The sequence below is a fragment of the Rousettus aegyptiacus genome, unplaced genomic scaffold, assembly GCF_014176215.1.
Source record: "Rousettus aegyptiacus isolate mRouAeg1 unplaced genomic scaffold, mRouAeg1.p scaffold_m13_p_4, whole genome shotgun sequence".
Taxonomy (NCBI): Eukaryota; Metazoa; Chordata; class Mammalia; order Chiroptera; family Pteropodidae; genus Rousettus; species Rousettus aegyptiacus.
The window spans coordinates 89,894,722-89,922,356 of NW_023416307.1; the positions used below are offsets into that span (position 1 = coordinate 89,894,722).

Genomic DNA, 27,635 nt, shown 5'->3' on the forward strand with positions numbered 1-27,635 from the left:
GACAGTTCTAGTGTCTTCTATCCAGCTGTGATGATAAAGACAGGGTCACATTACAAATATGGCTGCTGTGGGGACAGGAGTGGAGAAAAGTACTTGATAGCATAATTTGGGACATTTACTCCAAAAGGTAAGGCTACTACAATGTACAAAAGCACACATATATAAATAAACATACAGTTCAGGAAGTTACAAAGCACTTAATTGTGATTTCTTAAAGCATATGAGCTTCTTTAAGGTCCTCTTCTTTAGGTTGGTTTCTCTGGAAGCAGAGCCTGAGACAGGGATTGGGATGCATGTCAATTATTGAGAGAGTGCTCTTCAAGGAAAACTAGTAAGGGAGAGAGTTAAGCAGGATTGAGAAGAAGAGAGAGCTGAGGAAGGATGTGGTTTCAGGAAAAGTCCAGCCACAGCATGATCTATAGGGATCTTTTGTAGAGTTTTCACCCCTTAAGGGGGGTCCCTAGCTTTCCTGGCAAGTCAGCTCCCATCAACTGAGGACAGATCTTTGGAGAAGAGGGTATAGCTATGAACCTTTAGCAGTCAACAGTCACAGCACCTGAGGGGTATGTGGGTGGTCAAGATAACAAACAGACTCAATTACACCTTATGTTGAAATACTTCCTATTAAAATGTTGACAGCATAAGAAGATATAATTATGTTGTAATACTTGAAAAATATGAGACAAAAAGAGTTAGCTCTGCAATGAAATCCTTTGCCTTTTTTATGTTTCCCACTTTTTCAGATTTCTTGTAGTTGGAACTCAGGTTGGGAATCAGAACAGAATCAATCAACAGGTTAACATTTACTATGCTCCTATCATGTGACTCATTGTGCTGAGTGTCATTTAAAATAAAAAGAAATGCAAGATGAGGATTCTATCCTAGATCAAGAGGAATTTCAGAAAGAATATTTACATATATGAAAAAAATAATTAGACATACTACCATTAAACTAGGTATATCATACTGGGATTTCAGAGGAGAATCTTAGAATTAAGTTCTAAGTAAAATGCTTACTTAATAAATTCGAGTAATGACGCTTAATATCTTTGTCATTTACCGGTGGGGTATGAAATATTTTCCACCAACAAGTTTCAGGAAGTCGAAGGAGATAACAATGGGAAATTGTTCTAAATAACATAAAGGCAAAGACCAAAAGAACTGCCAACTATACCGTGTTGCTATTGGGCAAATTCCATTATGCAGAGATGGGAAGGGAAAGCCGCAGAGTCAGTTGCCTACACATTCATCTCCCTGGTGCAAGTGGTTATTATTCTTTACCCAGTGAAAGGATTAGAAATACCAATGGGTAACAGTACACACAGTTGTTATGGAAACCAGAATGCTTCAGTGTAGTTATTTGCAGAGACCTTTCAGGATTATCACATTCAATAAAAGCAACTATGTTTTGCTTCACTCTATGGCTGGACATCCCAATCAAATATCTATTCTGAAGGGTCCTTCAATTAGCTATACTAAGTGAATATGGATTCAAGAGTCAGTAGATGGTTATCACATCACAAAAGTGTATTTTATGTGTGGTGTTTTTATGTTACATGCTGGACTCTTGTTCACGCTTGCCCCAATTACTGTCAAGTTTTCTGGTTTCTGTAATATAGGAACAATGTAGCTTGACTACTGCCATGAACAGAGAAACATTTCCTCTAATGTAGTTGCTATATGTATTCCCCAATACCGTGATACTGTGAACCTGTCTCTTCACATTCTCTTAACTTACTTTTGAGGCTAGACAGTAACAGCTAACTCTGCTCATAGTTTTTATCCTTAATTGTGAATGGAAATTTTTCCAGCTATCCAACAGGATATTTGAAAAAAAGTGGAGGTTTTTTTTCTGAGAAAATGAGGATTTTCATAGCCTTTGAGGGCTCTTTTGAACCGTTTGAAGTTTCAACAGATGAAACCGTAGAGGCTGTCAAGCTGATGATAAAGGTATGTATTTTGTCTCTAAGCCTCTAAAATGTATACTAATTTTAACTATGCAGAGAAGTTTAAACTGTATATGGGGTAGAGATTATATTTTTGGGATACATTTTCAGCAAATGGGGGAACTAAAATTATTTCAAAATATCATTGTTTGCTTATACTATAGTTTGATAAGAAGATAGTGACTATGGAAGTTTTCAACAGGAAAGCAACCTGAATCAGTAATTTCTTTAGGAAAAAAAAAATGTTAAACTTCTCTTTATGAAATTTGTGGGTTTTGCATGGGCCATATAGTATTATTGCAATTTTTCATCAAAAGAAAAACTAACTCTAGGCTATATAAATGGATTGTGCCAGTTATTAGATAGATGGCTTGTTTGATGAGCAAGCAACTATAAATAACCAAAGTATTTTGGAGGTAGAGAGGATTTTGGAGAACTTCTGGACTACATCCTCATTGTGCATCCAGGGAAAATGAAGCTCAGAGAGACTGCATCTTACCCAGGATCACAAATTCAGAATAAGAATAATTTGGGTGTAATAACTTTATCTCATAAACTTTATATAAGTAGTTACTCTAAAATGGGAAATTAGGACAAATATTTAGGTTTTGACCATCAAATGGTATTTGACTTGGAAATAATCATAAGGAGCATCTACTGAATCCTGATATTTGGTAGATTCCTGGGATCACTGAAACCTAGATGTTCTATCACAGTGGCTCTTAACCTTTATGTGGCATGGATTCCTTTGGTAATAGGGTGAACCCTACAGACTCCTTCTCCTGTAAATGCATACAATAAATACATACAAAGAAAAGGAAACCAGTTATACTGAAATATAATTTTCAAAGATTAAAAAAATACATTTATGATATAGTGATATGTGGGCTTCTTTATTAAAACATTAACAAGTTCTAGCAGTGTACCTGATGACTACTGTAATTTCAAAGTAGTGATCAGTATAATATTTTGAGATAACTGCAGCAACTATAATGTGATATGAAAATATCAGTGATTCCTATCAGTGACGAAGTCACAGGTACAGCCAGCCACTGATACTTTAGTTTGTTGCCTACATCCATAACTGAAAGAAAATCTCAACTTTATTTGGAATTAATAAAAATTATAGTTTTATCTCATCTAAATTCTATCCATAAACTTTGGGAAGCTCTAAAGACTCCAAGTTAAGAACCCCTGTCTAAAACGTCTTCCTTCCATCTCAAACAATTTTATAATGCTCAGTGGGAAAACGTAAACAAGAAGAAATTACATGTTAGTCTAGTAATGTAAATATGCATTGATTTCATAATATGCCATTGATTTTTAAGGATTATTTCCATATTCCTCTCTCTGAAGATGAACAAGGGAGGCGGTATCTGGAGCTGATATATGCTGGAGCAGCCCTAGAGGACAGCTGGAATCTTGCTGATGTTGGAATATCCTTTTGTTCAACTCTCAAATGCTTTGTTAAGGTATGATGATCAGTGTAACATTTGTTCAAGATGTCTATTTCATTTTGAATAGAGTTATGGCTAATTCAATGAATGTAATTTCATTACTTAGGAAGAGGTATACTCTTCTTGCCTTCTCCTTGTGTCTTCCACTTATATAACTGGTGTTATGTACAATTTGTGCTGTAAGGGACAATAAGGTATAGAGACTGCTTAGAGTTCCCCCTTCTCTCCCTTCCTATCTAATTTATTGCCTGCACCAAACAGTCATCACAGAGCAACCCACAAACCAATATTGGAACAAGGCCAAGGGGAGGATCTTGAATATCGATATAAGTGGAAAATATTAGGTCACTTCCATGAGTCCACAATGGATTAGGGGCAGTGCAGTGAGGAAAGGGAAGAAAGTCTCAGTAACAATAAGCATGAAGGGACAGATTCTACATCCAAATCCAGCCAGAGTAGCCATTTATAAATTAGGTGTATATACAACAGAGATAGCCTTTTCCATTTATAAGGTCCTTAAATCCGTGGTGCTTAATTTGGGGACCATGGACGGGCTTTAAGAACTTTATAAAACCCTAAAACTGTCATATATGAAAAATTACATCCCTGAAGATTTTCTGAGTGGAGGATTTTTAATATTTGACAATTTCTTGATGAGACAGGTGGCCTAAAGAATTTGATTTGCTCCCTAGGGCAGAAATATTATTCAGTATTAGTTCTTTACCCCATAAAACATGAGCCTCAAGGAACTTAGTAAAGTACATATTCCCTGCCAAATGAGGCACTAATTTTCTCATATTTAACATTTTAAAAAATTTATGGTAGCCAAAGCCTACTCTCTTTGTTTTAATGCTTTACTAGTTGACTAAGTTGGAATTCTATATTTAAAAGGAATATTCTAAAATATTTATTATTATGTATTAAAGACAACTCACAGAAAAATAAGCATTATATCATCCTGTTTATGTAAACAAAAGACCATATTTGTATATGTGTCTAATATTTTTCAGCATTTATTCATTTATCATTTTAATACTATTAAAGAATTTTTAATTATCAAAAAGGGAAATAAAAATAACTTTGATTTCTTCTTTTCTTCCTCTGACATTCAGAAAATTGTAATATAATACTTTTTAAAGCAGATTAAATTCCATATCATTTCCTAAATGTCTTTTTATTTTACATCTTTAAATATATTTATATACTATGGTTTTGGTACTATATAGGTTAACCTTCTAAATTTCCTAGAGTTTTTCAATGCCCATAATGATATTTAAGACATTTTTATTGTATGCTTAGTTGGAGATAGTGATACAAGTTGATTACTAATATTTGAACTGGCTGGATGAATTTGATTGAAACATAGGTATTCAGAAATATAGATAAATTGTGTCAAGAATGTGAATAGGATACCATTATTCAATTAAGCATTGTCTTTATTTTTCTTATTTAAAATTTTATTAATTTTTGACTAGGTAGGGCATTCACACGGTGCTCACTTCAAAAGATACAAAAGGATATACAGTAAAAAGTCTCCCTCTTACCTCTGGCTCCCAGTTTCCCACCCTTGAGGCAAACTGTGTTCATAGTTTTACTTATAAAAATATTTCATTCTGACAATAAAGCATCATCTATCACAGTGATGCAAGCCTTCTTTGCATCGAACTCTAAACTTCTCAAGAGTTTAAACTGTTAATGAAAAAAATTGAGTGTAGACGTTAAAAGGGTTTGTTAAAGAGAGTAAAGGTATAACCAAGTGTCACAAGACTGGCCACAACATAGGGTTTAATTAAAAATTCTCAAGTTCCAGGGAAATCTTACTGACCTTCTCCAGTAGAATCATGTTTAGAGAATTTCTTATCACTGGGTTTGAGAAAGAAAATATTATCTTTAATCTGAAGGAAGAGAATTACTTGCAAAAGTCATAAATACTGGTTTCTACCCTAACTTAGCTCCTATTTAGATTAGATGATAAAATGGGCCTAGTCCAAAAATTCACATAATTTTCTATGTATGTATAACAGTCCGAAACAGGCTTAGAACAACAAAAACGCTTCATGAAAATATCCATGCCATAAGGAATGCAGTCATACCTGCTCTCTGCTGTTTGATCTGTCTTATGTAAACAAAGGTTGTATTCTAAGTCATGTTATTGCTTTATTGCATAATTAAACATATACAAATTATATAGTACCTTTCCTATATTACTTCACACAATTAGTTCTACCTACTGAGAATCTAGAAAAGCTGGAGTCTCTTAATTTATTTTGGTACAACTTAGAAATATCAAGATGTGAACCAAATACTTTTATAAGGTTTAAAAACTTGGCAAGTAAGCAATTTTTCTTTTTAAAAAGGTACAAGTAGATATAAAATAATTAAAGTATTTGCTTTATTGTGTTTATTTTTTGTGTGGATTATGAGGTTTTGCTTAATTTGTCTGGGACAGACAGATAAATTAAGAGGTGATCTACTCTTAAATACATTTTTTAAATAGTCAATACATTTTCCAGTTTCCCTGCATATTACATCTTCTTCTTTCACAGTAATGTAGACACGTTTGGAAAAGCGAGTGGGAAGGCATTGCCAAGGCTAAGGTGACTGACTGTTCAGCATATGGAGGTGCTGTTGAATTTGCCTCCTTCACTCTAACCGGTGTTACGGTGGACATTGTAGCTTGATCTTCTTCACTGTCGTAACCCAGTACCTAGAGCAGTACCTGGAACATGGTAGGCTCTTCATAAATTGGTGTTGAATAAATGAGTTGATAAAGGCCTTGAGAGGCAAAGTATGAAAACTAACAAGAAGATATGTGATTGCTACCTGAAGCAGCGATTAAGTTAAGATGCATTTCAGGGTTTGGATTCTCTACCTTACTATGGCATCTCTCCTCCCTCTTTACTCTCATGGCAAGGTGCTCCTGTAGCCTTGCCCTTTTCTCTAGCCAGCATCAGGATTTTTAGCCACAAGCAGCAGAAATGAACCTTAGACAATTTAAGCATAAAATAAATATATTGAAAGTCTATGAGGTAGTTCACATATTTCATAGAAAGACTGGAAAATCTGACTCAGAGATTATGCAGCCAGAAACAATTTCTAAATCATGCCCAGAACTAGTCCAGAAAGACCACCGGTGCAGCCATCCTTGAGCCTTTGAAGCAGGCATTGGACACTGCTGCCAGCCTTGCTGCCAGGATAGAAATACTTCAGACCTGCCAGCACAGTGTGGAGTCCCCCTCTGCTGCTTCTCTGTCGTACTGGCTCCCAGTTCTAAGTGGGGGTAGACGGGTAGGCCTATTGGGAGCAGCATAGTCACAAGCCCAGGCCCTACTGCAAAATGGACTGAGAAGCAACTATCTAGCAGGTTGTGCCTTCCAAAGCGTGAGGTGGGCTCAGTGTCCCTAACACTCTTCTGGTTTCCCTGCCTTCTATTGTTATACTGCCACCAAACCATGGCTGGGTTAAAACTTGGTTAATCCTTTTTGGTACCCTTGGAATGTTGTTTCATGGTAAGAGATTGGATTGTGGTGCCATTGAGTAGATGTTTATCGGACAAGTTGTAGAAGTTTGAACAATACAGTTTGAACTAATAGGTTTAAAAATGATTCAAAATACTCTACATCTTAGCTTTTGAAAGGCACTATTAATGTATAAACACTGAAATCCAGGAGACACATACATGAATGTAGATTTTAAATATAGTTTTATACACAAAAACATGTAAACATGCTTCATAAAAATGAATAATAAAAATGAATGAAAGCATGTTTCTAATGGCTATCTTTTCTAAGATAAGACACAGAGGATAGTATGTAAAGAATTTGGTGAAGAAAGGTGTTCTAGACTCCAAGCATAACCTCTCTGGGATGACTATCAAGCAAAGGGACAAGTTTATGAAGTTTAGATGTTTATGAAGACATCTCAACTTGAATTCATTCGGTTCGACAAAAACAAACATTTCCTCTTTCAGTCTATTCTGGAAGGTTGGGGCAAGTTTCTGCTTATTGGTGCTACAACTTTCAGAAATCAAAATATAAAAAAGCAGAACTTGTGTAAAATGGTGTATATGATAGAAGCTTCGTTCATCTCCTCTTGCAACCACATCAGAGCTGTGACAGAAACACGGAGCAAACAGGAAGTAGAGTCTCCTGGATCTAGATCAAAAGAAGCCCTACAATGAGGGAGAGAAATAAACAATCACCCCGAAATGGTTGGAAGTAGGAAGGGGCCAAGACATGAAGCTGGCTGGTCCCCAGCAGCTCAGTGGAGAAGAGGCTACGGCATCTGCGGCCAGAGCTGTGGGACGTTCCTCATAAAGGGGCCGTGTCCGTGACCGGACTTTTGCAGTGACAGGCCTGCTCGCTCTGACACCAGCACCTAGTCGGCTGCTGGATGGCAGGAGGGGATAAAGGGGCAAGGGGGGAAAGGGTGCACCAGAGACTTACAAGGGAATACTGAGTTGTTGAAAGAGAGCTGGAGGTGAGGTTTTCTTCTGAGCATAAGTGCCCTCAGTATCCATTGTTCCTCTGTTGAGTCCTCTCCCACTTGCAGTGTGTGGAGGGAGCACTGCTATAGCTGAGACATCATCAAACTGGATAATGGAGGTTGCTCTGCTCAGAGGATTCCCTGAAGCTCTGCTCCAACTCATGGCCCTACCCAAACCACATCTAGTTGTGTTCTCCAGCAAGTCCTGTGTCATCTGCTGAGCAGTGCCAAGACTCACACTGGCCTTGGTTTTTGGCATGGCTTCTTGAGGCAACTATAAACATAATTGTGGATTGCTTGCCGAATCTTAACAGGTGGTTCCAGAGGAGCACAGGCTGGGGCTAAACTTGGCCTGCAGCTGAACCCTTCTCAGGACTGTGCTGCTGGATACCAAATTAATAAGATCAGGGGACATAGGAGCTTTGATTAGTACACAGAAACATACACAGAAAACTAGCCAAAATGGGAAGACAAAGAAGCAGAAACCATATGAAAGAATATAATAGACATTAAGGAAAAATAGAGTGAAGAAATCTAATAGATACAGAGTTCAAAACACTGGTTATAAAGATGCTCAATGAAATTAAGAGACATGTAGATGAACTCAGTGAGAACTTTAACAAAGATACAAAACATAAAAATGGAAATGAAAATTATAAAAGGGAACCAGTTAGAAATGAAGAACACATTATCTGAGATGAAGAGTATATTAGAAAGAGTCAATAGGGTGGATGAAGAAGAGACTTGAACTACCGATATAAAGGATGGAGAAGACAAGGATAACCAATCAGAATGGCAAGGAAAAAGTAACCAAGAATATAATAATAATTTAAGGAACCTCTCGGCAAAATTAAGGGTAATAACATTTGTGTCATAGGGGTACCTGAAGGAGAAGAGAAGAACAAGAAGTTGAAAACCTCTTTGAAGAAATAATGATGGAAAACTTCCCTAATCTGGTGACGGAAATAGACATACAACCCCAGGAAACTCAAAGAGCCCCACCCCAAGAAATGAACCCAAAGAGGTCCACGCCAAGGCACGTCACAATTGAAATGCCGAAGGTTAAATACAAATAAAAGCTGCAAGAGAAAAACAATTTGTTACCTACAAGGGAACACCCATAAGACTAGTAGCTGATTTCCCAAAAGAAACTTTGTAGGACAGAAGGGCTTGGCACAAAACATTCAAAATTATGAAAACCCAGAATCTACAACCAAGAATATTTTATCCAGCAAAGCTATCATTTAGACATAAATAAGCTAAAGGAATTTATTATCACCAAGCCAGGAAATTTTGGAGGGACTTCTTTAAGAAGAAAAAACATGTATCAAAACATGAATAAAGAATAGTAATAACTACATTCTTATCAATAAGTACCTCAAATGGAAAAGAAGTGTTCCAACCAGAAGATAGAATGGCTGAATGATTAAGAAAACAAGATCCCTACATATGCTGCCTAGAAGAACCTCACTTCAGATGAAAAGATACACACAGACTAAAAGGAAGAGGATGGAAAAGATATTGCCTTGATGGACCTAGAGGGTTTTGTGCTGAATGAAGTCAGACAGAGGAAGACAAATATCTCATGATTTCATGTACATATGAAATCTAAAGAACAAAATAAACAACAAAAATGGAAACAAAAAAAGATACAGAGAATATTTTGAGGGCTACCTGACAGGGAGGGGTTTGGGGGACAGTGAAAAAAGGTAAAGGGATTAAGAAGTACAAATGGATAGATACTAACTATCATGGAGGTATAAAGTATAGCATAAGGAAAATAGTCAACAACGTTGTAAAAAAATATGTAAGTGGGAAGAGGGGTATTAGATTTAGTGGGGTGGACACTTCATGAGTTATATTGGTCTCATTATGCTGTATAACTGAAAATAATAAATTATTGTATGCCAACAATAGTTGAAAAAATTTGCTGAATTGTACAATATAAATATGAGCAATTAATTGTCTATTATATTTCAAGAAAGTTGGGGGGGAGAAAAAAGCAGAACTTGTGAAAAAAAGATAGCAATATTCAAAACTTGTATTAACTTCTGTTTTCTTTCTGTTTCTTTAGCTATTTCTGTTTTATTGTTAATGTGCATGTATGTATTTACAGTGAATTGCATTTGTTTTTTAAAGACAAAAGTGGAATTATTCCCATGAAATTAATCTACATATTTGTTTTTATTGAAAAGTAAGACACTTTGCATATACCACCTACCATGGTGTCTTGTAAAAGAGAAAACATAATTTTATGTATGTCCAGCAAATATATGTGTATATATTGTTTATTTAACAGCATCTGTCTTCCTTGGATATAACCGCTAGTGCTCTCTCATTCAGAATACTTGGGGAGGGTGTCATACAGAGAGATGCCTTTCTTATGTAGATAAGGTGAGCTAGCAGATGCCATTAACCATATCTACCTGCTCCTTCTTCACAAAACCAAAGCCAGGAAGTATCTCCAGCTGGTGAGCCTCATTACACCTTAAATTGGGGTTTTCCACAAAAACGAGGTTTATAAAATGGTGGATACATTGAGTTAAAATAGTTCAATGAGGACTATGTTCCAAACCCATTATGAATTGAATAGACGTGAAAAGTTCCTGGGTGCTAAAAATAAATAAATAAACAATCTGTGTAGTTGTTAATTTTCTTGAGACTTATGAACATGGCTTCATTAACAATTAATATTTTCTTCCTTGCACTTTTGATTTTCATCTAAAAATTTTCAGATATTTTACAATCCTCCCTTACATTACTTGTTTCGCAGCTATATGTATAACTACTTTATCGTTGCTTATTTTTAAATATATATAGATGTTTATTTGTATTTTGAGAAACTTATTTCTCTAACATTATATAGTAGCTAGTTAGCTGTTAAGAGTAAATTTGAGCCTTTAACATTTTGTTTGTACATTACCCATTTAATTCTAAACATAAATTTGTATTCAAACCAAGGGTTAAAGAGAAATAGGGGTAATGATAAAAGAAATAAGGAACAGCTATTATATAAATATAATTATATAAAATTATATATAAAAATGATTTTTCTTTTTTACTACCTTTTAATTCAGTTTTCATAGGAATTTATTCCTGCCCATAAATATCGCATGAATTAGGTTGGGCACGTACTTGCCTAACGGAGCCATAGTAAAGCATGAGCATGGTAAAAGGAAAAGGGTGAATCCTATGTCCTTTCAACTTTTATTGAGTGGATTTATGAGAAGCTATTGAGAAAGATTGTTCCAAGCACTTTAGACTCAGGGAACAACTCGGCTTGCTGGATGGCTTATGCTCAGTGGAAGAGAGCCAGAACATGCTCTCAATGATTTGAGTCACTAAAATAGATCTTAAATCAAAACACCGCAGCCTAAACTGCCATCAATAGCATTATTCCTTATAGGCTCTTTCAAAGAGATTTGCATGTTGATTATATTATGGCAATGTGTTATCTGGAAGGTGAGGAATTTATGCATTATAAGCCTGAAGCAGGGAGGGGCCCCTGGAGAAATCAGACGAATTTTAATGGGAGAAAGTGGGAGGGGAACAAGAGAGGTACAAGTGTGCAGCGACTGGATGGAGCCCCCTTGAGAAACCTGTAGGCTAGATGCCAGCTCCTCAGTTTTGCTCAAGGCTTTTCTTGAAGAGGAGAGCCAGAGTTATGAAGTTGCGGGGCACTCAGTGGCAGCTCTGTGCACCCACATGTGCCAAGCCAACAAAAGAGCACAAAAGAAAATCATGATTGACTTGAATCTGCTAAAAAGGAAGTAAAGCCAGTTTCACTTTTGTTGTTGTTAGAAAGGTGGATATAAATTATCAACACTTTTGTGTATTTGGGTCTATAGACTAAGAAGTAAGAAGGATCCCAAAGCCCTGCCAAGACTCCTTTGTTTTACTCTAAAAAGAACCCAATATCTTCAGACAGAAGGGCAAGACTCATACCGGAAGTCAAGAGACTTAACTAGCCTTTGCTTTCATCCTTAGCACCCACGTGTGGAAACTAGAAGCACTCAGAGCTACCCTCTGTACTGTCTGTCCCTGTGCCAACCTCCAGATGGTGCTTATTTCTGAGCTCCCTCCCTGTCTTTCTCCATAGGAAGAAGATAAGCCTACTCTTTATGTATTCAACGCAGTGACCCAAGAGATGATGCCAATAATGGAGAGCACTTCCCTTCTTGGTAAAAAAGTGTCTCAGCTGAGAACACTGATAACTCTGAGATGTGGTTTTCCTGTGAGTGTCTTCTGTCTCCGGACCCCAAGGGGACTGGAGATGTACGACTGCAATACCCTCAGGGACTACCAGACTGACATAGGTACTTCCCCTACACTTGATATCAGCTACTACTCAGCACTAGGGTTCTTTGACACCAGACTTGCAACAGATGGAGGAGTTGTTTCTAAACTAAAACTTCTATAAGCAGAGTGTGGATGTAAATTATCAACACTACTCTCTGGTGTCTGGTTCTGTAGACCAAGACATAAGAAAGGTCTCATAGCCCTGCCCTGTCTTGTTCTCTTTACTCAATGCAAGAGTACTTAATATTCTCAGGATGAAAGAGCAAGACTCAGACCAATTTACAGTTTTCTCTTTCAAATATATTAAGTATACATAAAAGCAAATTCAAGAACATATTATTTTTCCTCTTTTTAACATGTGGTAGCAAATATACATACTGTTCTGAAACTTGCTTTATGTAATTTCATTTTTAAATATTTTCAGTTATACTAACCAATTTTTCAAATAGGGTAAAGCCAATACTATGCCGACTGAACAGCTGCCTCACTGAGCTGGCATTTGTCCTTCAAGGACAAATTACAACCTCTCTTTAAATATTGTTCTTGCAGATCACGTCTGCTATAGCCATACACCATTGAGACAAACTCAAAGGTCTGTCAGGGTTGTTTTTATCCTATTGGAAATGGCTCAAAACTTACAGAGATTCTTGCTTGAGGTAAATGAGTTTTCGCTGACAATTAGCACATCTTTAGTTAAGGGTGTGCTTAACATTTGTCACAATGGTATTTGAGTTCTTCCAGCTTATAATAGAGCTTTGTAGACACTCTTCAGTTCAGCAGCTTTGTCCTTTATAATTGCTAAATTTGCATATATTGTTACTTCTCTTGACTATTACATTTGCTTATTCTTTAGTGTTATTGAAGCTCTCAAAATTTTGACATCGATTTTCACCCCTGTTTTTGATCAGAGGAAGCAACATTTTAGGATTTGTCCTCAGAGTACCTCATTGTAAAGCACACACCTACTCGGTGAGCTTGCTGGGGGATCAACCCTGCCCAGAACATGGCATGGGCTTAAGTGAGTAAAGCACACAGTGGCATTTGTCCCTAAGCAACTTATGATCTAGTTATTTGACGAAATACCAAAAGATAAATGAGAAGATTAGGGTGACTGTTCTTTCAGCCTATGCTGCTCAGATCACGATGTAACATTTGGCCCAACTCCCAAATTTTTACGGATTTAAAGAAAGCAAAAAGCTTCTAAATGCTTAAATGGTTTGCTTAGGGTGTGTCAAGAACTACATCAGCATCTTAAAATAATCCTCTATGAATAAGGGTTTTCAGATATAAAGTTAGAGGCTCAAGCATGACCAAGGTAAACTGCTTTGGCCACCATGAGGACATGAGGCATGGGAAGAGAGGCAAGGAAAAAGGAGTCTCATAGGGAAAGGAGGAAGTCTTTGGCCTGCTTCATACCTTTGCATAAAGCACCCCTAATATTCCTTAAGTAGCCCACCTTTTTAAGCTAGAGGGTAAAGGAGTCCTTGATCAGCCTCTCTTCCAGGTTCTCCCCCTTTCTAGTCAATAAATTATCCCTGGTGCTTTCTGGAGTTGAACCTTGACTTTTTCCAAAGGCAGTGGAAAATCAGAAGATTTTGGAGAAGCAGTCAATTTCAGATTGAAAAATCAAAGATTTAAATAGCTCAATTAGTCATCACACATACTACTACCTCATATGGAAATATACAAAACTGCCTCTGCATTCTGGACATTTACAATAAATTGTTAGAAACAAGGCATGCACACATATACTCAGTTATAATCTAATGAGACAGCTCAGTGTAGGCCAAAAGGCTCAAGCAAAGGCATTCTGGAGAATGAGGGGCTTGAGCACACAAAGGTGCAGGATCATTTGAGAGGGGGGAGGGAAGAAATGTCTGCTTCTGGGCCAGGAGGAAAGCACAAGCCACAGGTTCATGAACATGGGCTTAATTCAGGGAGAACAGAAAGCAGAGTGGAGAAGCCTTGCTGAGAACAATGGAAAACACAGCTGAAGTCAGACTGAGAAGGGAATTAGGAGTGAGGCAACAGAACACAGGCTTAATGTGCTCGCAACCAGACTCATGTCCATTCTGAAACAGGAGTGCTTTAGCAGAAGTTTAGTCTACTAACAAGCAGCATGAAATAGAGAAAAGAGTGAAGAGAGACTGGAAGCAGGGTGATATGCTAACTAGCACTTTCGATAATCCCAGTCTTAACTAATTCCACTAACAATGGATGAGACAGATATGAGAAACTCAGGAGGAAAGGAAAGAATGTCATCCTGGATCACATTAAAGAAGAGGGAAGCACCAAGTCTCTGTCACTAGGACAGCACTGGTGAAAATTAGGAAAAGGAACTTATGCTTTGGGTCCTAAACTTTCGATATAAGGAAACTCATAGTATCTTTTTTTCCTGCAAGTTACTGAGCTAGATAGTGGCCAAGCTGTTAAGTACAACTGAGGTCATCTAATTCTCCTCCACAGCAGATATGGAGTTAGGGCTAGAGTGATGGATGGAATAGCAGATATTGTTATAGGTGTCCTGCCTATGGAGGTGGACAATGACCCTGTAAGATGTGGTTTCCTTAGACAGTAAATAGAGAGGGACATGTCAAGGGCCAAGGACTAAAGACACCCTGAAGTTAGGGCAAGTAGATTGAAGAGGAGTCAGAAAACGATACCCAGAAAACTGTCAGAGTCAGGAGGTGAACTGGGACTTTGCATTGTTGCAGATGATAAAGAAGAGACTTCTAGGATGCTGGTAAAAGGCCAAAAACAATGTCTGAGAAAAAACTTTTGATTTGGCTTATTGGTTATATTGGTGAACTCGGAGAGAGTAGTTTCAATAAAGTGGATGGAGACAAGAATTTTGTAGGGATTAAGAAGATAATAAGGAAGTAATGATTTTTTTTTGGTGGTAGAATATTTAATGATTAACTTATCAAGAATTTATCAAACTTACACATCCCTTAAAATTTGTGATTTTGTGACTTGAGGTTTAGTAGCACATCATATAGGTACACACACACACAAAAACACACACACCTCTTTTCTTATAACAACTTATGAGATAGGTGTTCATTTTAGCCCATTTCTAGCTCCTAAGTCTCTATCTTGGCTCTTACATTTTCTTATCTGTGTGCTTGTCTGCTTGTTATTCTGTCTACATTTTATATATGTTTATAAACTGACATTAATCCTTTCTGGAAGTAGGTGTGCCTAAACAAATGAATGAATGAGTGAATGCCTTTCCTTTACAGGATGATACCATTGGTACTTTTCAATGTAAATGTCTCATGGCATGTATTCGTGGCCAGCCTGAATATACCATATCCAAAAGACTGTTCCAGGAGCAAGTCCCTGTCAGCTCAGACCTTGAAATCTGGGCCGGCTCCAGGGTTCCTCTATCAGGCTCCCTTAGGCCTCTTGGAGACCTACTGTGCCATTTTAATTCCTTTTACAGGCTCAGAGAAGAGACCTGCTCAAGGTCATACTGCTAATAAACGGTAATCACACACTCAAGATTAGGTTGTTTCCAACAATTTATACTGCCAACTGAGCAAGCCTTTATTGAAACCTATTATTATTGGTACTCTTTAAGTTCTGATCAGTGTTTCATTTTGTTTTCCCTTAGCAGAAGCCCAAACCAGGGAAATGGTTTCCACATTTAGGAAGAAAGAGTTCAGGTCCGATAGGCAGACCCCAGAGTATAGAAACAAGGATTCCAGAAACTTGGGATATAAGGGCTACATGGGGAGAGGCTGGACACTATTCCCTAGAATGGGCACTATTGCTCACACCTGCTTTCCTGCATGGCTTTAGTGGGAATGGTAGATAGAGTGGGTGGGTTCAGGTTTTGTAAATATACACAATTTTGGGGATCCTCTTAAAAAATAATCCAAAATTAAGAACAATGAATTTAGAAAGCTTATGTAGTGAGAGGCCCTGAAACTTAAGTCTCAGTAGTTTTACTTTCACTTCAGGCATAGATTTTAGCTGTATTTTCCAGAACATAGCATTTTTCAAGTAAATGTCTATTTCACAACAGAATTCCTAAGCTTATGAAGGAATTTAATGTGTGACAAGGAGGCATTACAAATTGATTAGGATGAAAGGATTAGCTAATAAATGGTGCTGGTTAACTTACTTAGAAATTCTCTGGATAAACAAAAGTTGAGCAATGAGAGAAAAAAATCATCCATTATTACCTTTATTCTTTGAGAAATTAGGGCTGCCTTATTGCAAGGAAATGAAACAGATAGTTTTAACACCCATAACATTTAATTCCCAGATAGAGAATTAAAGCAGAATAAAATACAGGGCTTAATAGAGGTGTCCTACTATTGATGAGAATTTAAATCATATAGCTTTCTCTGTTTTTAGAATCAGGGCTCATTAGCAGTAGACAGATTGAGCTAGGGAGAGCTGAGATGCTAAGGTGAGGCAACCACTTAGGGAAGGAAGGAAAGACCAGAAAGACCCCACCTGTAGATATCTAGCAGAGGGAGTTTAGCATCAAATAACTCCTGGTAGTGGGAGTCCTTGAATAAGCAGGTCAGTCTGCAAGTGGCAACTGGTAAAATCAAGAATAGGCAGAAGGTGAGCCTCAGGAGATTTGACAGGGACTTGATGGGTGAACCATAGCATAGCATCAAGGTAGTAAATAAATAAATGAATGAATGACATAAGAGATGGGAACCTAGACAAGCTGATTGTTGACATTGAAGGCTGACAACATGTTATAGAACTCTAACCCCAGAGACTGGGGTTCCGAGTAAGCACTTCAGTTCTAGGCTCAAAAAACAGAGATGGGACCTCTGTGCTAAAACCCAAAGGGTAAGCTAAGATACTGGGACTAATGCTCTGGGGCACAAGGTGAGGGCGTCATCAGGAGAACTAAGGCAAATTACTAGAATGAGGACAACATCTGAGCAGGATGAACAGGAACACTGACTTCCACCAAACCTCTGAGCTGCTGGCCTAGAATCTTAACACATCTCTTCGTAGTGAAAATAAGATTGTTCCCTGGCTCTGGGACTGGTCTGGTTCTTTAAATGGAAGGCTGTATGATCTCAGCTGTGCAGGACCAAGGAGGCTGGAGTATATAATGCCAGGCTAAAGCTTTTCAAGTTCATCTGTGATTTTCATAGTAAACTAAAAACATAGCAAATTATTTAAGTCAGGAGATAAAATAAATGCACTTGAAAAAGTGTTTAGTTTCCAGTGCTACCCATAAGAATCAAACATTTTATAAGAAAGTTTAAGTACAGCAAGAAGCTTTAGAGAAACTAAATCTATTATGTGAGGATGATCCATATTTTGGAAAGTGTTTCTCATGACATTTCTACAGATACATGCAGATATCTACATGGTCTCTACAGAACAATTCTATAATTCTCCAGCAAAAAGAGTGAGCTCTCCTAGCAGAGCCAAATTTGTGACAGTGGAGGCAAGCTGAGGGGATGACCAGGCTCTGTGAGTAAACAAGCTCGGCAAATAGTAATCAACACACAAAGGAAAGTGAGGCCAAGGTCAAGAAATATAAAACCAAAGTAAAAAGTAACAGAGGGTCAGGATTACACTTATAACATAGAACAACCAGAAAGCAAAGACTCAGCAGAGAGAACATATACTTGGGTGTGTGTCTACCTGTGGAGTAGAGGCAAGAAGGAAAAGAGAAGGAGACAGAAAGGAAAAAAAAAAGAAAGCAACTGAAAGGAGGAAGCTTTCTAGGCATTATAGAGTCCTAAAGACATACATCCCAGGCCAAATTCTACTCCCAGTTTACTGTGTACCTCTAGGCAACTTACCCATATCTTTGTGCTTTAGCTTCCTGGTCTATAAAAAGGGGCCACTGAATGAGCTAGTCTTTTTGTCTTCAGTATTCTGTGACCCTAAGATTATGGGTGTTATGCTATCCTAGCCAACAAAAATATGCACATTTAGAAGCTTTGTATGCCTCCAAAATGCTAATGAGGCCAGCATCCCTCTCTACCTTCCTCCCTCCTTTCCTTCTTATCTGCAAGTATTTATTATGAACTTACTATGTGTCTGAGCCTGAAGATATATATGGATAACTTAAGTCATGCACACATTCCAGCTCCTACTGACAAGGCTATAATGTTGATTCAAAGAAGGCCTATCTATAGGCTGTCCAGTGACATCAGCTATCACAGCTGAGCCAATTAGATTTGTTTGGAGACAAGTATGACATAGAGGACAAGAATATGGGCATAAGAACCAGATTGCCCATGTCCAACTCCTCGTTCTGCTACTTACTGGGTATGTAAAACCTGGGCAAGTTACTTAATCTCATAATGCCTTAGTTTCCTTAGCTGTCAAATGGAGATATAATACAACTTATCACTTAGGTTTGTTGTGAATCTTAAATTAGCTTATTCATGTAAAATACTTAGAACAAGGCAGAGCATATAATAAGCATTCAATGAATATTAGCTATTCATATTCAATATATTATTATTCATTATTATTCTTATAAATTCAAATTGGGAAATGTAGAGAGACAAAATTTATTATTGGAAGGGGCAGAAAATGAAAGGTGTCATGAAGTAAGGTTGGGTCATGATAAACCGATATTGCATGCATGCCAAAACTGTCACAGGACAGAAACTGTAAGTTGAGCAGCTTGTTGGTAGAAAAAGAGAGAAGACACACAAAGAAACATAGAGGGCACAACAGAGTTTCTGTGGCCTTGATTCCTAATGTACACCATTTCCGGTCATTGTTTCAAGTATAATAAATCCATTTTCTAGAAGGTGTCCTTGCAATGCAACAGCATAACTAAAACTGAGCCACAAACTGTATGAGATTTGATGCTTGGGCTCAAAGAGTTCGCTATTAGTGTTTGCGAAATGGCAATTCCAAAGCAGAAATAAATGATAAAGAGTTTCAAAGTATATTATGGCAACCAGTTGAGCAGTCCTTTAACCTATCTGGAAAAGCAAGTGGATGGTGCAGTCAAGGAGGACTTCCTGAAGAAGATGATACCAGTCTTGTATCATAAACTGTTGGTAGTAGGGGTTGGGGAAGGAGTCATACGAATTCAGACAGAAGGGGAAGCAAAAGAAGCCCCAAGGTCAGAAACAGCCTGGTGTGCACACAGAAATGCTGGCCAGCCTGCTGGCCTGCTAAGCGTGTGGAGGACAGCAGATGTCCAGAATGGATTTGGGGAGTGGGACAGAAGTTCATTTAACAAGCATTATCTGAATATTCACCAAGAGCGAGGCACCACTGAGCAAGTAGGCATAGAGCTATGAGCAAGAGTAGTGAGGTTCTTACCCTCTTGAAGTTTGTATTTCAGCGGTAGAAGGCAAGCACCATCAAGTTAACAGAAAAATATTAAATTTTAAATAGAAATAAGAACTATGAAGTTAAAGAAAGCAGGATAAGAGGATAGAGATTGATGCGGTAAGGTGGGGGGAAGCTATTTTAGATAGTTAGCCAGAAAAGGAGATGACATTTGAGCAGAGACCTCGATAAAGAGAGAAAAAGTTGTCGGGAGCTTCTCAAAGTAGATTCAGGTAAGAGATTATCTTGACCTAAAATAGGGTGGAGCTGGTTGAGATGGAGGCAAGGAAGCAGTTCTTAAACATTTCCGAGATAAATGTAGCAAGTCTCAGCAGCTGTACAGATGTAGGGTATAAGAAAAAGGAAGGGAGAAAGAACAACTCCAAAATCTCTAGTTTAAGTAGCAAAGAAAATAGTAGTGCCACAAACTGAGACACGAAAGGCAGGAGAAAAAGCATGTTGGGGATGAAAGATGATGAGTTGTCTTTTAGAATGACGTGAAGGTAGTGTAATCCTTTGGATGGCAAAGTAACCAGCAGGAGGAATCTGGAGCTGAAGCAAAGGCATGGGCTAGAGATTTGGACTCGGGAGTGAGTGGTAGATGGGTGGTAAATGAGGCCATTAGCATTACTGAGATTGCCTGTTAGTCAGACAAGTGTTTAGTGAGCACTTAATAAGTGCTAGGCTAAAAGAGCCTGGAAAAAAATCTCTACACAAGTAAAATGATTTCAAGTACTGATGATAGGGACTATGAAGAAATTGAAGTCATGGGCTAAAGAGTATTGGCGGGGAGGAGACAGTGGTGGCAGAGATTGCTTTGGCTATGGTGGCCAAGAAAATCCTTCAAGAGGACATGATGCTTGATTTGAAAGCTGAATAAGACACTCCCATGTAAAAATCTGGATACAGATCCTTTGAAGCAAAAGAAATTATGTCTTTAGGTCCTGAGATGGAAGTGGACTTGGTATGTCTCAAGGACAAGTGAAAGGTCAGAGTACCCTGGACAGAGTAAGTGACACAGGCTGGAGAAAAGTGAGAAAGTCAAGATGAGCCAGATTGGGTTTGATCCTGAGGAATGCAAAGTGAGCAGATCAGAAGGCTGAGGAAAAATTCCTGGAAAATACCTGCCTGAAGAACAAAGGGAATGTGATGTCATAGGGATCAAGAGAGAGTAAACTTTTGAGGAGCAAGTGATAAATCCTCCAACAGCAATACACGCTCACAACACATAATGGCCCCTATTTTGTGAAGGATAGTACAAAAGGATCATTATATTCCATCCACAGCCCACTCACAAGCTAGGGGCCCAAGAAGCAAGCTCATTATCATGCCACAGTTTCTTTAGTTTCCTCTTTCAACATGACAGCTTTAGTTTACATAGTGATGTAGATATCGTCATGGAATCAATATCCACAGGACTGTTTTAACATAGCTGCAAAAAAAATATTTCTGCATTACATGTAATCACTGTGCAAATGAGAAAATGTAAGTACACAAAAGCTAAGTGGCTTTTCCAAGACAGCACAGGCCTAAGCTGAAAACAGCATCCCTGTCCACTTATTCTGAGGCTATCTTTCATTTTGCATCTAGTTCATGCCTCTGTTTGGGGAAAGCTATCTTTAAAAGTTCTATGGATTGTCAAACCACAGGATAGCCTAGACTATAAACTGCCTCTCTTGATCCACAGGCACAACACTTCGCTTGGACGTCTGGGATGGATGGAAGGAATTTCTGATGGGTTGTCTCCTTGGACAAAAACTAAAAGTCCAGCGCTATTTATCAAATGAAGGACCAGTACTTAAGTATGGAGATAAAGCAAATGCTAAATTAATTTATGTAATTTTTACTGAACTTTCATAGGACCTTGAGTCTGTGTTCCACAGCTAGTGTGCTGCTCCATGCTAAGTTTCATTTAGCACATCTCAACCAGACATCATTACTGAGATATTTGCTGGAATAAGACAGCAGGGATGCCTGTAGGGCTGATGACCTTTGGAGATGGATTGTAATTGGGGTAAACATTCTTTAGGAAACAATATTTAAATGGTGACTTCAGTTTGGTTTGGATTTCAGACTTTTAACAGCTCTTTTTTAATGCTATCAGAATAATTATCTTGACATTCTCACATGCAATTATTCTTTAAAAAAAAAAAAAACAACCTCACTATTTGCCAATTGATTGGCTGAAAACATTGCCTTTTCCTAAGCTCCGAAGTGATTTTTCAAACTGCAATTTAGTACAAGGTTTATACTTTTGCTGTACATGAAGTAGAATATGTGTGGCTGGAGCAGTGGAGGAAGATAGGCTCCTGGTAATTTAATTCTAGTGCTCATGTGCTTAACCATTTCCATTTGACTTAAAATTTATATGAAATCTAAGAGCTCAGAGGATATAAATGATCACAATGAAAAAATCTTTTTATTCCTCTACCCAATTAACAATTATCTATTGAGTATTTGCTATATATTATGTAAGATCCTAGGAATATAGAAATAAACAAGGTATCATTCATGCTTTAAGCAAGCTTACAGTTCAGTAGGGGAAACAGTAAATAAGTAACAAAACCCTCAATAAGCAGAATTGCAAATTGGGCGTATAAACTCCAGTGCCCATTTGCCAAGGTTCAAAAACCCACTCCCTCAGTGTTTAGGTATAAACTTGGGCAAGTGATAAAGTCATCCTGTTCCTCAGCGTCTTCATGTACAAAATGAGAATGGTAATAGTATCTATCTCACGGAACTGTTTTAGAGATTAAATGACCTAGTAATTATAAGGCACATGGTAAGCAGGATATAAATGCTAGGTGTTGTTGCTATTATCATTCAGTGTGAAACGTGTTATGACATGGGCATAGTGCAAGATGATATGGGAATTTATAGTATCGAGAACTAACTAAACTTAGGGGATAATCCTGAAAAAGAGAACTGAAATCGAGACCTGAATTGTTGGTACTACGGTAAATGGTAGAGAGAAGAAAAACCATGTTCCAAAACAGATGGAATCACGTGTACAAAGATCTGAGTGGTGGGGGAAGGGGAGATAAATTCAAGGAAGCGAAAGAAGTTCTACATGGTAGATCACAGAGTAAGAGGGAGCTGGTGGCCAGAGGCTGAAAGATAAGAGCCACCTCATACAGGACTCCATAGGAATGTAAAGGAATTTGAATTTCAACATTTAAGTGTTGGGAAGACATTGAAGGTAGAGAAAAGCCATGATGAAATCTTCATTTTAGAATGCTGGCTCTAGCCGCAGCGTGAGGAATAGAGGCAGGCAGGGAGATGGGGAGATAGTCAAGAGATGATGGCAGCATGAATTAGGCTTAGGACTAAAAAGACAGACTGTGAAAAGATATATTTAGGAAGCAGGATCAACTAGTCTCAGTATGAAGAGTACTTCTAGTTCCCATAACATGAATGCTGAAGATGAAAGCAAAGGCCAGTCAGTCCATCCAGGAGGGGCTCTTCTCTTCAAATTGAGAAAACAGATAAAATTCAGATATGCTGACTTTCGCTAATGAATTTAAATGCAGTATATTTTGGATGACACCAGGCTAGCTTTCCTCCCTCTCCATAATGGGGTCAGGTAGACCTGTCCAAGTATATCCTGATGGGACCCTGTCTAGGTTTGTCTCCCTAATTCTTATTTCTCTGAACAGCCTTCACGTATCATTCAACTTATGCCTTATGGAGTATTAGAAGGATAGTAGGAAGGGAAATGTGGCTCTAGTACAGTGAAATAGAAAGGGACTGGTGGGAAGTGGGATGAGGGGGCAGATGATGAGGGGCTTTATAGGCCAAGGTGAGGAGTTAGAATTTCAATTGCAGTGGGAAGCTATTGGAGGATTTGGAACAGAGGATAGGCAACCTTCAATATACAGAATAAAAAGATCATTGAATACTGTGTGAGGAAAAGCCTGGAGGAGCATAAGTGAAAATGGGAGATCAGTTAGGAGGCTATGGGACCAGTAGTGGTTCTGGTGGTGGGGGGCAACCTTGTGGTATATGTCAACAGCAGTGGAGACTTTGAGAAGCCAGAAAATAAGGATTAAACAAACAAACATACACAACTTTCAAATTTCTGTTAATATACTGAATTTCTTCTAGTACTTGTATAATTAATATAAAGTTTGATTTTTTTTTTATTTGAGCATTTGATTTTCGTAAGAAAGAAAACTGCTCAAAGGAAACCAGTTTGAATTATGTACATGTGCATAGTAGGATAATGTGTCCAAGCGAGTCCTGAGCAATTGAATCTATATATTACTATATGCCTTTTCTGAAAACGTTTTAGGTAAAAGTAAGAAACAAACATTTTAACTAGAAAGTTTCATGGGTATTTAGTGTAACTACGTTTGTCTATTTTCTGACTTACTAAACATCCCCACTCCTACTTGTTTCATTCATTCAGGTATCAGAAAAGGGTGGCCCTGTACATTGCCGCCTTTTATGGCTACATTGAGCTCACCGAATGGGCCCTGAAGCAGGGTGTGCGGCCCAATGAGGCAGTCGGTGTTCACCCCTATCGAGCATGGTGCAATGAAACCCTTCATGCAGATGTCTCTAAGTGCCCCATTCATGCAGCCGCAGAAGGAGGCCAGCTGTTGATTCTGAAGGCCTTTGTCAACTACAGCGTGCTGTGCCTGGAATGCAAAAATGCTGCAGGACAAACTCCCCTGACCATTGCGATCAAACACAAGCATAAAGACTGTGTATTATATTTACAGAGTAAAATGTGGTCCACAGTTTCTTTTCTGAAAATTTCAGTCCCCATGAGGATCTATATTAAAATAAAACAATGGATTCTCAGAGCTCAGAGTCACTACCTTTATAAAAGCCAGCTTTGCAGAGCAAGGGTCTTTGGGGCAAGAGTTGGAGACATTGTGATGGTGGATGGTTTCACCAAACCAAAAATGACCTCCAAGAACTGGCATCAGGCTGGGAACAAGGACTCACAAGGCACTCTTGGAAAGCTACCACCTCTCAAGGAACATACTACAAGCAGGAACCCTGTCGATCCTTTGGCAATTTCACAGCAAGACAAAAGAGAACAAATCTTCAAATTTCCTCCAGTGGTAGATGCAAATACATTCTCAGAATTACAAAGACATCAACAACCAAATCGGCAAAAAATTATTGCCACAGCTAAGAAAAAAGAAAAGCTCGTAAAAAACATGTATTTTCCCCAAGTCCCCCTTCCTCCAGTTTCAAGAGTGGGCTATTCACACCCATCTTTTTACTATACAACACCCAGGGCTGACTTTCTACTCAGATCCTCCTTCGCATCTTTCTCTGAGCATAATGGGAAAACTCCAAGGGAAAATGCCATCTACTGTTTGGCTGTGGCCAGGTAATACTTTCTCTTTAAACATACAACAGCAAACCTTTAATAGGGCCAGCCTAGGTGCAGAGAATGGTCCATGAAGCCCTACCATGCCATATAGTGTGATAGAGGTTGTTCCAGGGCAGCACCTAGCTTCGAAGATTTCATCTTAGCCTTGTGTGTAAGACAAAACAAACTAATTTTATTGGCCAGTTTAATCTGTACAGTACTTTACTCCTCAAGCTTCAGAAAGAAAAGAGATACCATAAAAAGAATTGCAAGGTCCCTTGCCCCCCACTGTTTTTTAACTAATAAGAAATTGTTACTTATAATTAAAAGAAGGGGGACTTTTCAGGCACATACATTTCATAGGTTAAAATTTTATATATTGGTCATCAGATTTGATTGAAAACACAACTCTGATCAGATATAAGGTCCTATTTATTACTCATGAGGTATTACGTGGTGCCACTATTACAGTAGAAATATATATTTCCCCTTATTCAATTTATGAGAAGAAAAGAAAAAACAAGACTAAATTAACTTTAGTTGCCTTCCTGTATTGGTCTTCAGTTCAGTTCTATTTTATTTCAGCTAGGCTGTTGCCACCTAGTGGTGAGAGTAATTCGGGTTATACCGCTGGCATAATTCAGGATAATGAGGTTAACAGCAAATGAAGGAACTACGTAATAGCATCAATCTTTGTAACTTGTGAGGTATCGCAAATAGAATGTAGAAAAAGAGATCATCTAAAATTCTAGAAGAAATTGAGAAAATTATTAATTGAAAAAATTATATAGTCCATCTTAAAATCAGGCTGTAGACATAAGAAAGGAAATACTGATTAGTTTTATCAACAGATGCACGTTAAAAATGAGCTTATTTTTCAAGCATCCAGTAATTACTTATTATGCCCCAGTTTGGTGCTAGGCACTCTCAGACGTGCTGGTGTGCAGTTTGGGTGTTTTTTGTTGAGTTTTAGATGTTCAGCTTGTTGTTGCAAGAGGAGAGATCTGGGGACATCTTTCACTCCGCCACATTTTTTGAATTCAAAGAGGTTGCCGCTTATTCCCCTTCCATGGGATAGAAAGTAGGTAGGAGCTCACAAAAGTTCTTTTTTATCAGGCAAGTCACATAATCAGTTTTTTTTTTCAAAGACAACTCTTCCACAGTTATGTGGAAGAGTCACTAGAAGGAGGTAATATTGAGGGTATGAAAGGACTACAATAGAGTTAGGAGACTTTGCTATAAGAAAAACGAGAGGCAACAAAGACCTGGCCCAGAACAGAAGTTGTTAGGGAAGAGGAAACCGGCAACATAATCTACAAAATTTATCACTAAGTGGGTATAGGGATGGACAGATAAGGAGGAACTGAGTTTATTTCTATCTTTGGAGATGGTGAGGATGGCAAAATTACTGTTAGAGCAAGGATCCTGAAGCAGGACAGGTTTAGGAGAAAGATAAAAGACATGTAAATTGGAAGTGTCTGTGGGACATCCAACTACTAAATGCTTTTTTTTTTTTTGCTAATTAGAGACATGCACTTTTATGAAAGGTCAGCATTTAGAAGTCATGGATATGGGTAATTAGCAAATGAGGACCTCCCAGAATGAGCGTGCAAAAAGAAAAACAGGAGGACCAAGGATAGAACCTTGGGAGGCCCCAATATTCAAGTAAAAGCAAAACTTCTTATAGTAAATCACATTTGCATTCCCACAAAGTAGGAGTAATCACATTCAAATTTACAAATAAAGACACAGAGACTTTGCTATCCTTATAGCTATCATAAAATATTAAGTTTCATTGCATTTCAGTTAAACTCCGTCAAAATATTTAATATCTTACCAATAAAAAAAATGTGTTCGTGGGGAAGAAGAAGCAGAAGAAGGTAGAATAGGTCAGGGAATATGTTATGTACAGGGACGCCTAGGAGGAACAAACAGGAAAAGTGTCAACCCAGAGAATTCCATATGACATTGAGTGGTTTTCTGTTTCTAGTTAAGGGTTCTAAGCTTCTTGTATGTACTGCCTTATGAAAATACCATTTCTACAGCTTCACGAGTTTTAGAAAGATTTCTCTTTCTTATTTTACATTCTACCTTATGTGACAAGATAAACTAGCCACAGCTATAAAATCAACCTAAAAATTTCCATCATTTCAACTATATATGGGACAAGATTGGCCCTTCTTATAAATTGTCTTGTTTTCTTACAGTGCTTTTAAAGAGAAACGATGGCTTCAGCGGTTAGAAATAGCAAGAATCCTAGCCAAAAAGAGCGTTTCTAACTTGACTAGGAAGTCTGACAGTGTGTGAAAATCCTCTGGAAACTGTGCTTTAAAAAGTCATGACAATCCCTGTTTGGGTGAAGACCTGGTCAAACAGAACCTCCGGTTCTAACGTTCGCTTTTTCCGGTAAGAGTTCTAATGCTACAGGACTTTCTACAGAATATTTAATTTTAAACACCATGTCATCTTGGACTCTATCACCCTGAATAAAAATTTAGGGTATTTGTTTTTGCATAAAGAGTATGGGGAAGAATTCATAAGAAACTGAGAGTAGTAGCTTCCTGTGGGGTAGGGAAACTGGGAGGGTGAGAAACAGACAGAAATGAGAATTTTTACTGTTCCCTTTGTCCACTGGGTTTGTTTGAATCCTTTTGTTTCTTAAACCATATAAATGTAATGTATAGTTTTAAAAAAAGGTTTTGTTTTATATAGGGAAAGTCCCTAGGAGCGTTACAAATACCATCTAGGGCTAGAAACTTGTCTCAGACATTTTTTAATATCTGCTAAAAATTGCTTCCTTTTAATTTTTTAAAGTTGAAGTAAAGTTTT

At 37.9% G+C, this 27,635-nt stretch overlaps 1 protein-coding gene across 2 annotated transcripts; it reads left to right on the plus strand.

Annotated features, from left to right (window-relative positions):
- The first annotated feature begins 1,429 nt into the window (after nucleotides 1-1,429).
- Nucleotides 1,430-27,208, plus strand: ANKUB1 (ankyrin repeat and ubiquitin domain containing 1). Of its 2 annotated transcripts, none has more exons than XM_016156444.2 (6): nucleotides 1,430-1,950; nucleotides 3,303-3,418; nucleotides 11,988-12,122; nucleotides 21,165-21,279; nucleotides 23,886-24,824; nucleotides 27,014-27,208. In XM_016156444.2, exons 3-6 carry the CDS (start codon nucleotides 12,110-12,112, stop codon nucleotides 27,111-27,113), a joined length of 1,167 nt encoding a protein of 388 aa, XP_016011930.1. In that variant the 5' UTR covers nucleotides 1,430-1,950; nucleotides 3,303-3,418; nucleotides 11,988-12,109; the 3' UTR covers nucleotides 27,114-27,208. The 2 variants fall into 2 exon arrangements, with proteins under 2 accessions (XP_016011930.1, XP_016011929.1); XM_016156443.2 differs by having other exon boundaries at nucleotides 1,683-1,950; nucleotides 3,275-3,418; nucleotides 11,988-12,204.
- Nucleotides 27,209-27,635: the final 427 nt, after the last annotated feature.

Coding starts and splice junctions, on each gene's coding strand:
- ANKUB1 (XM_016156443.2), top strand. CDS start 1,861: ATGAGGATTTTCATAGCCTTTGAGGGCTCTTTTGAACCGTTTGAAGTT. Junction 1,951..3,274: donor CTGTCAAGCTGATGATAAAG/GTATGTATTTTG, acceptor TTGATTTTTAAG/GATTATTTCCATATTCCTCT. Junction 21,280..23,885: donor AATGAAGGACCAGTACTTAA/GTATGGAGATAA, acceptor TCATTCATTCAG/GTATCAGAAAAGGGTGGCCC.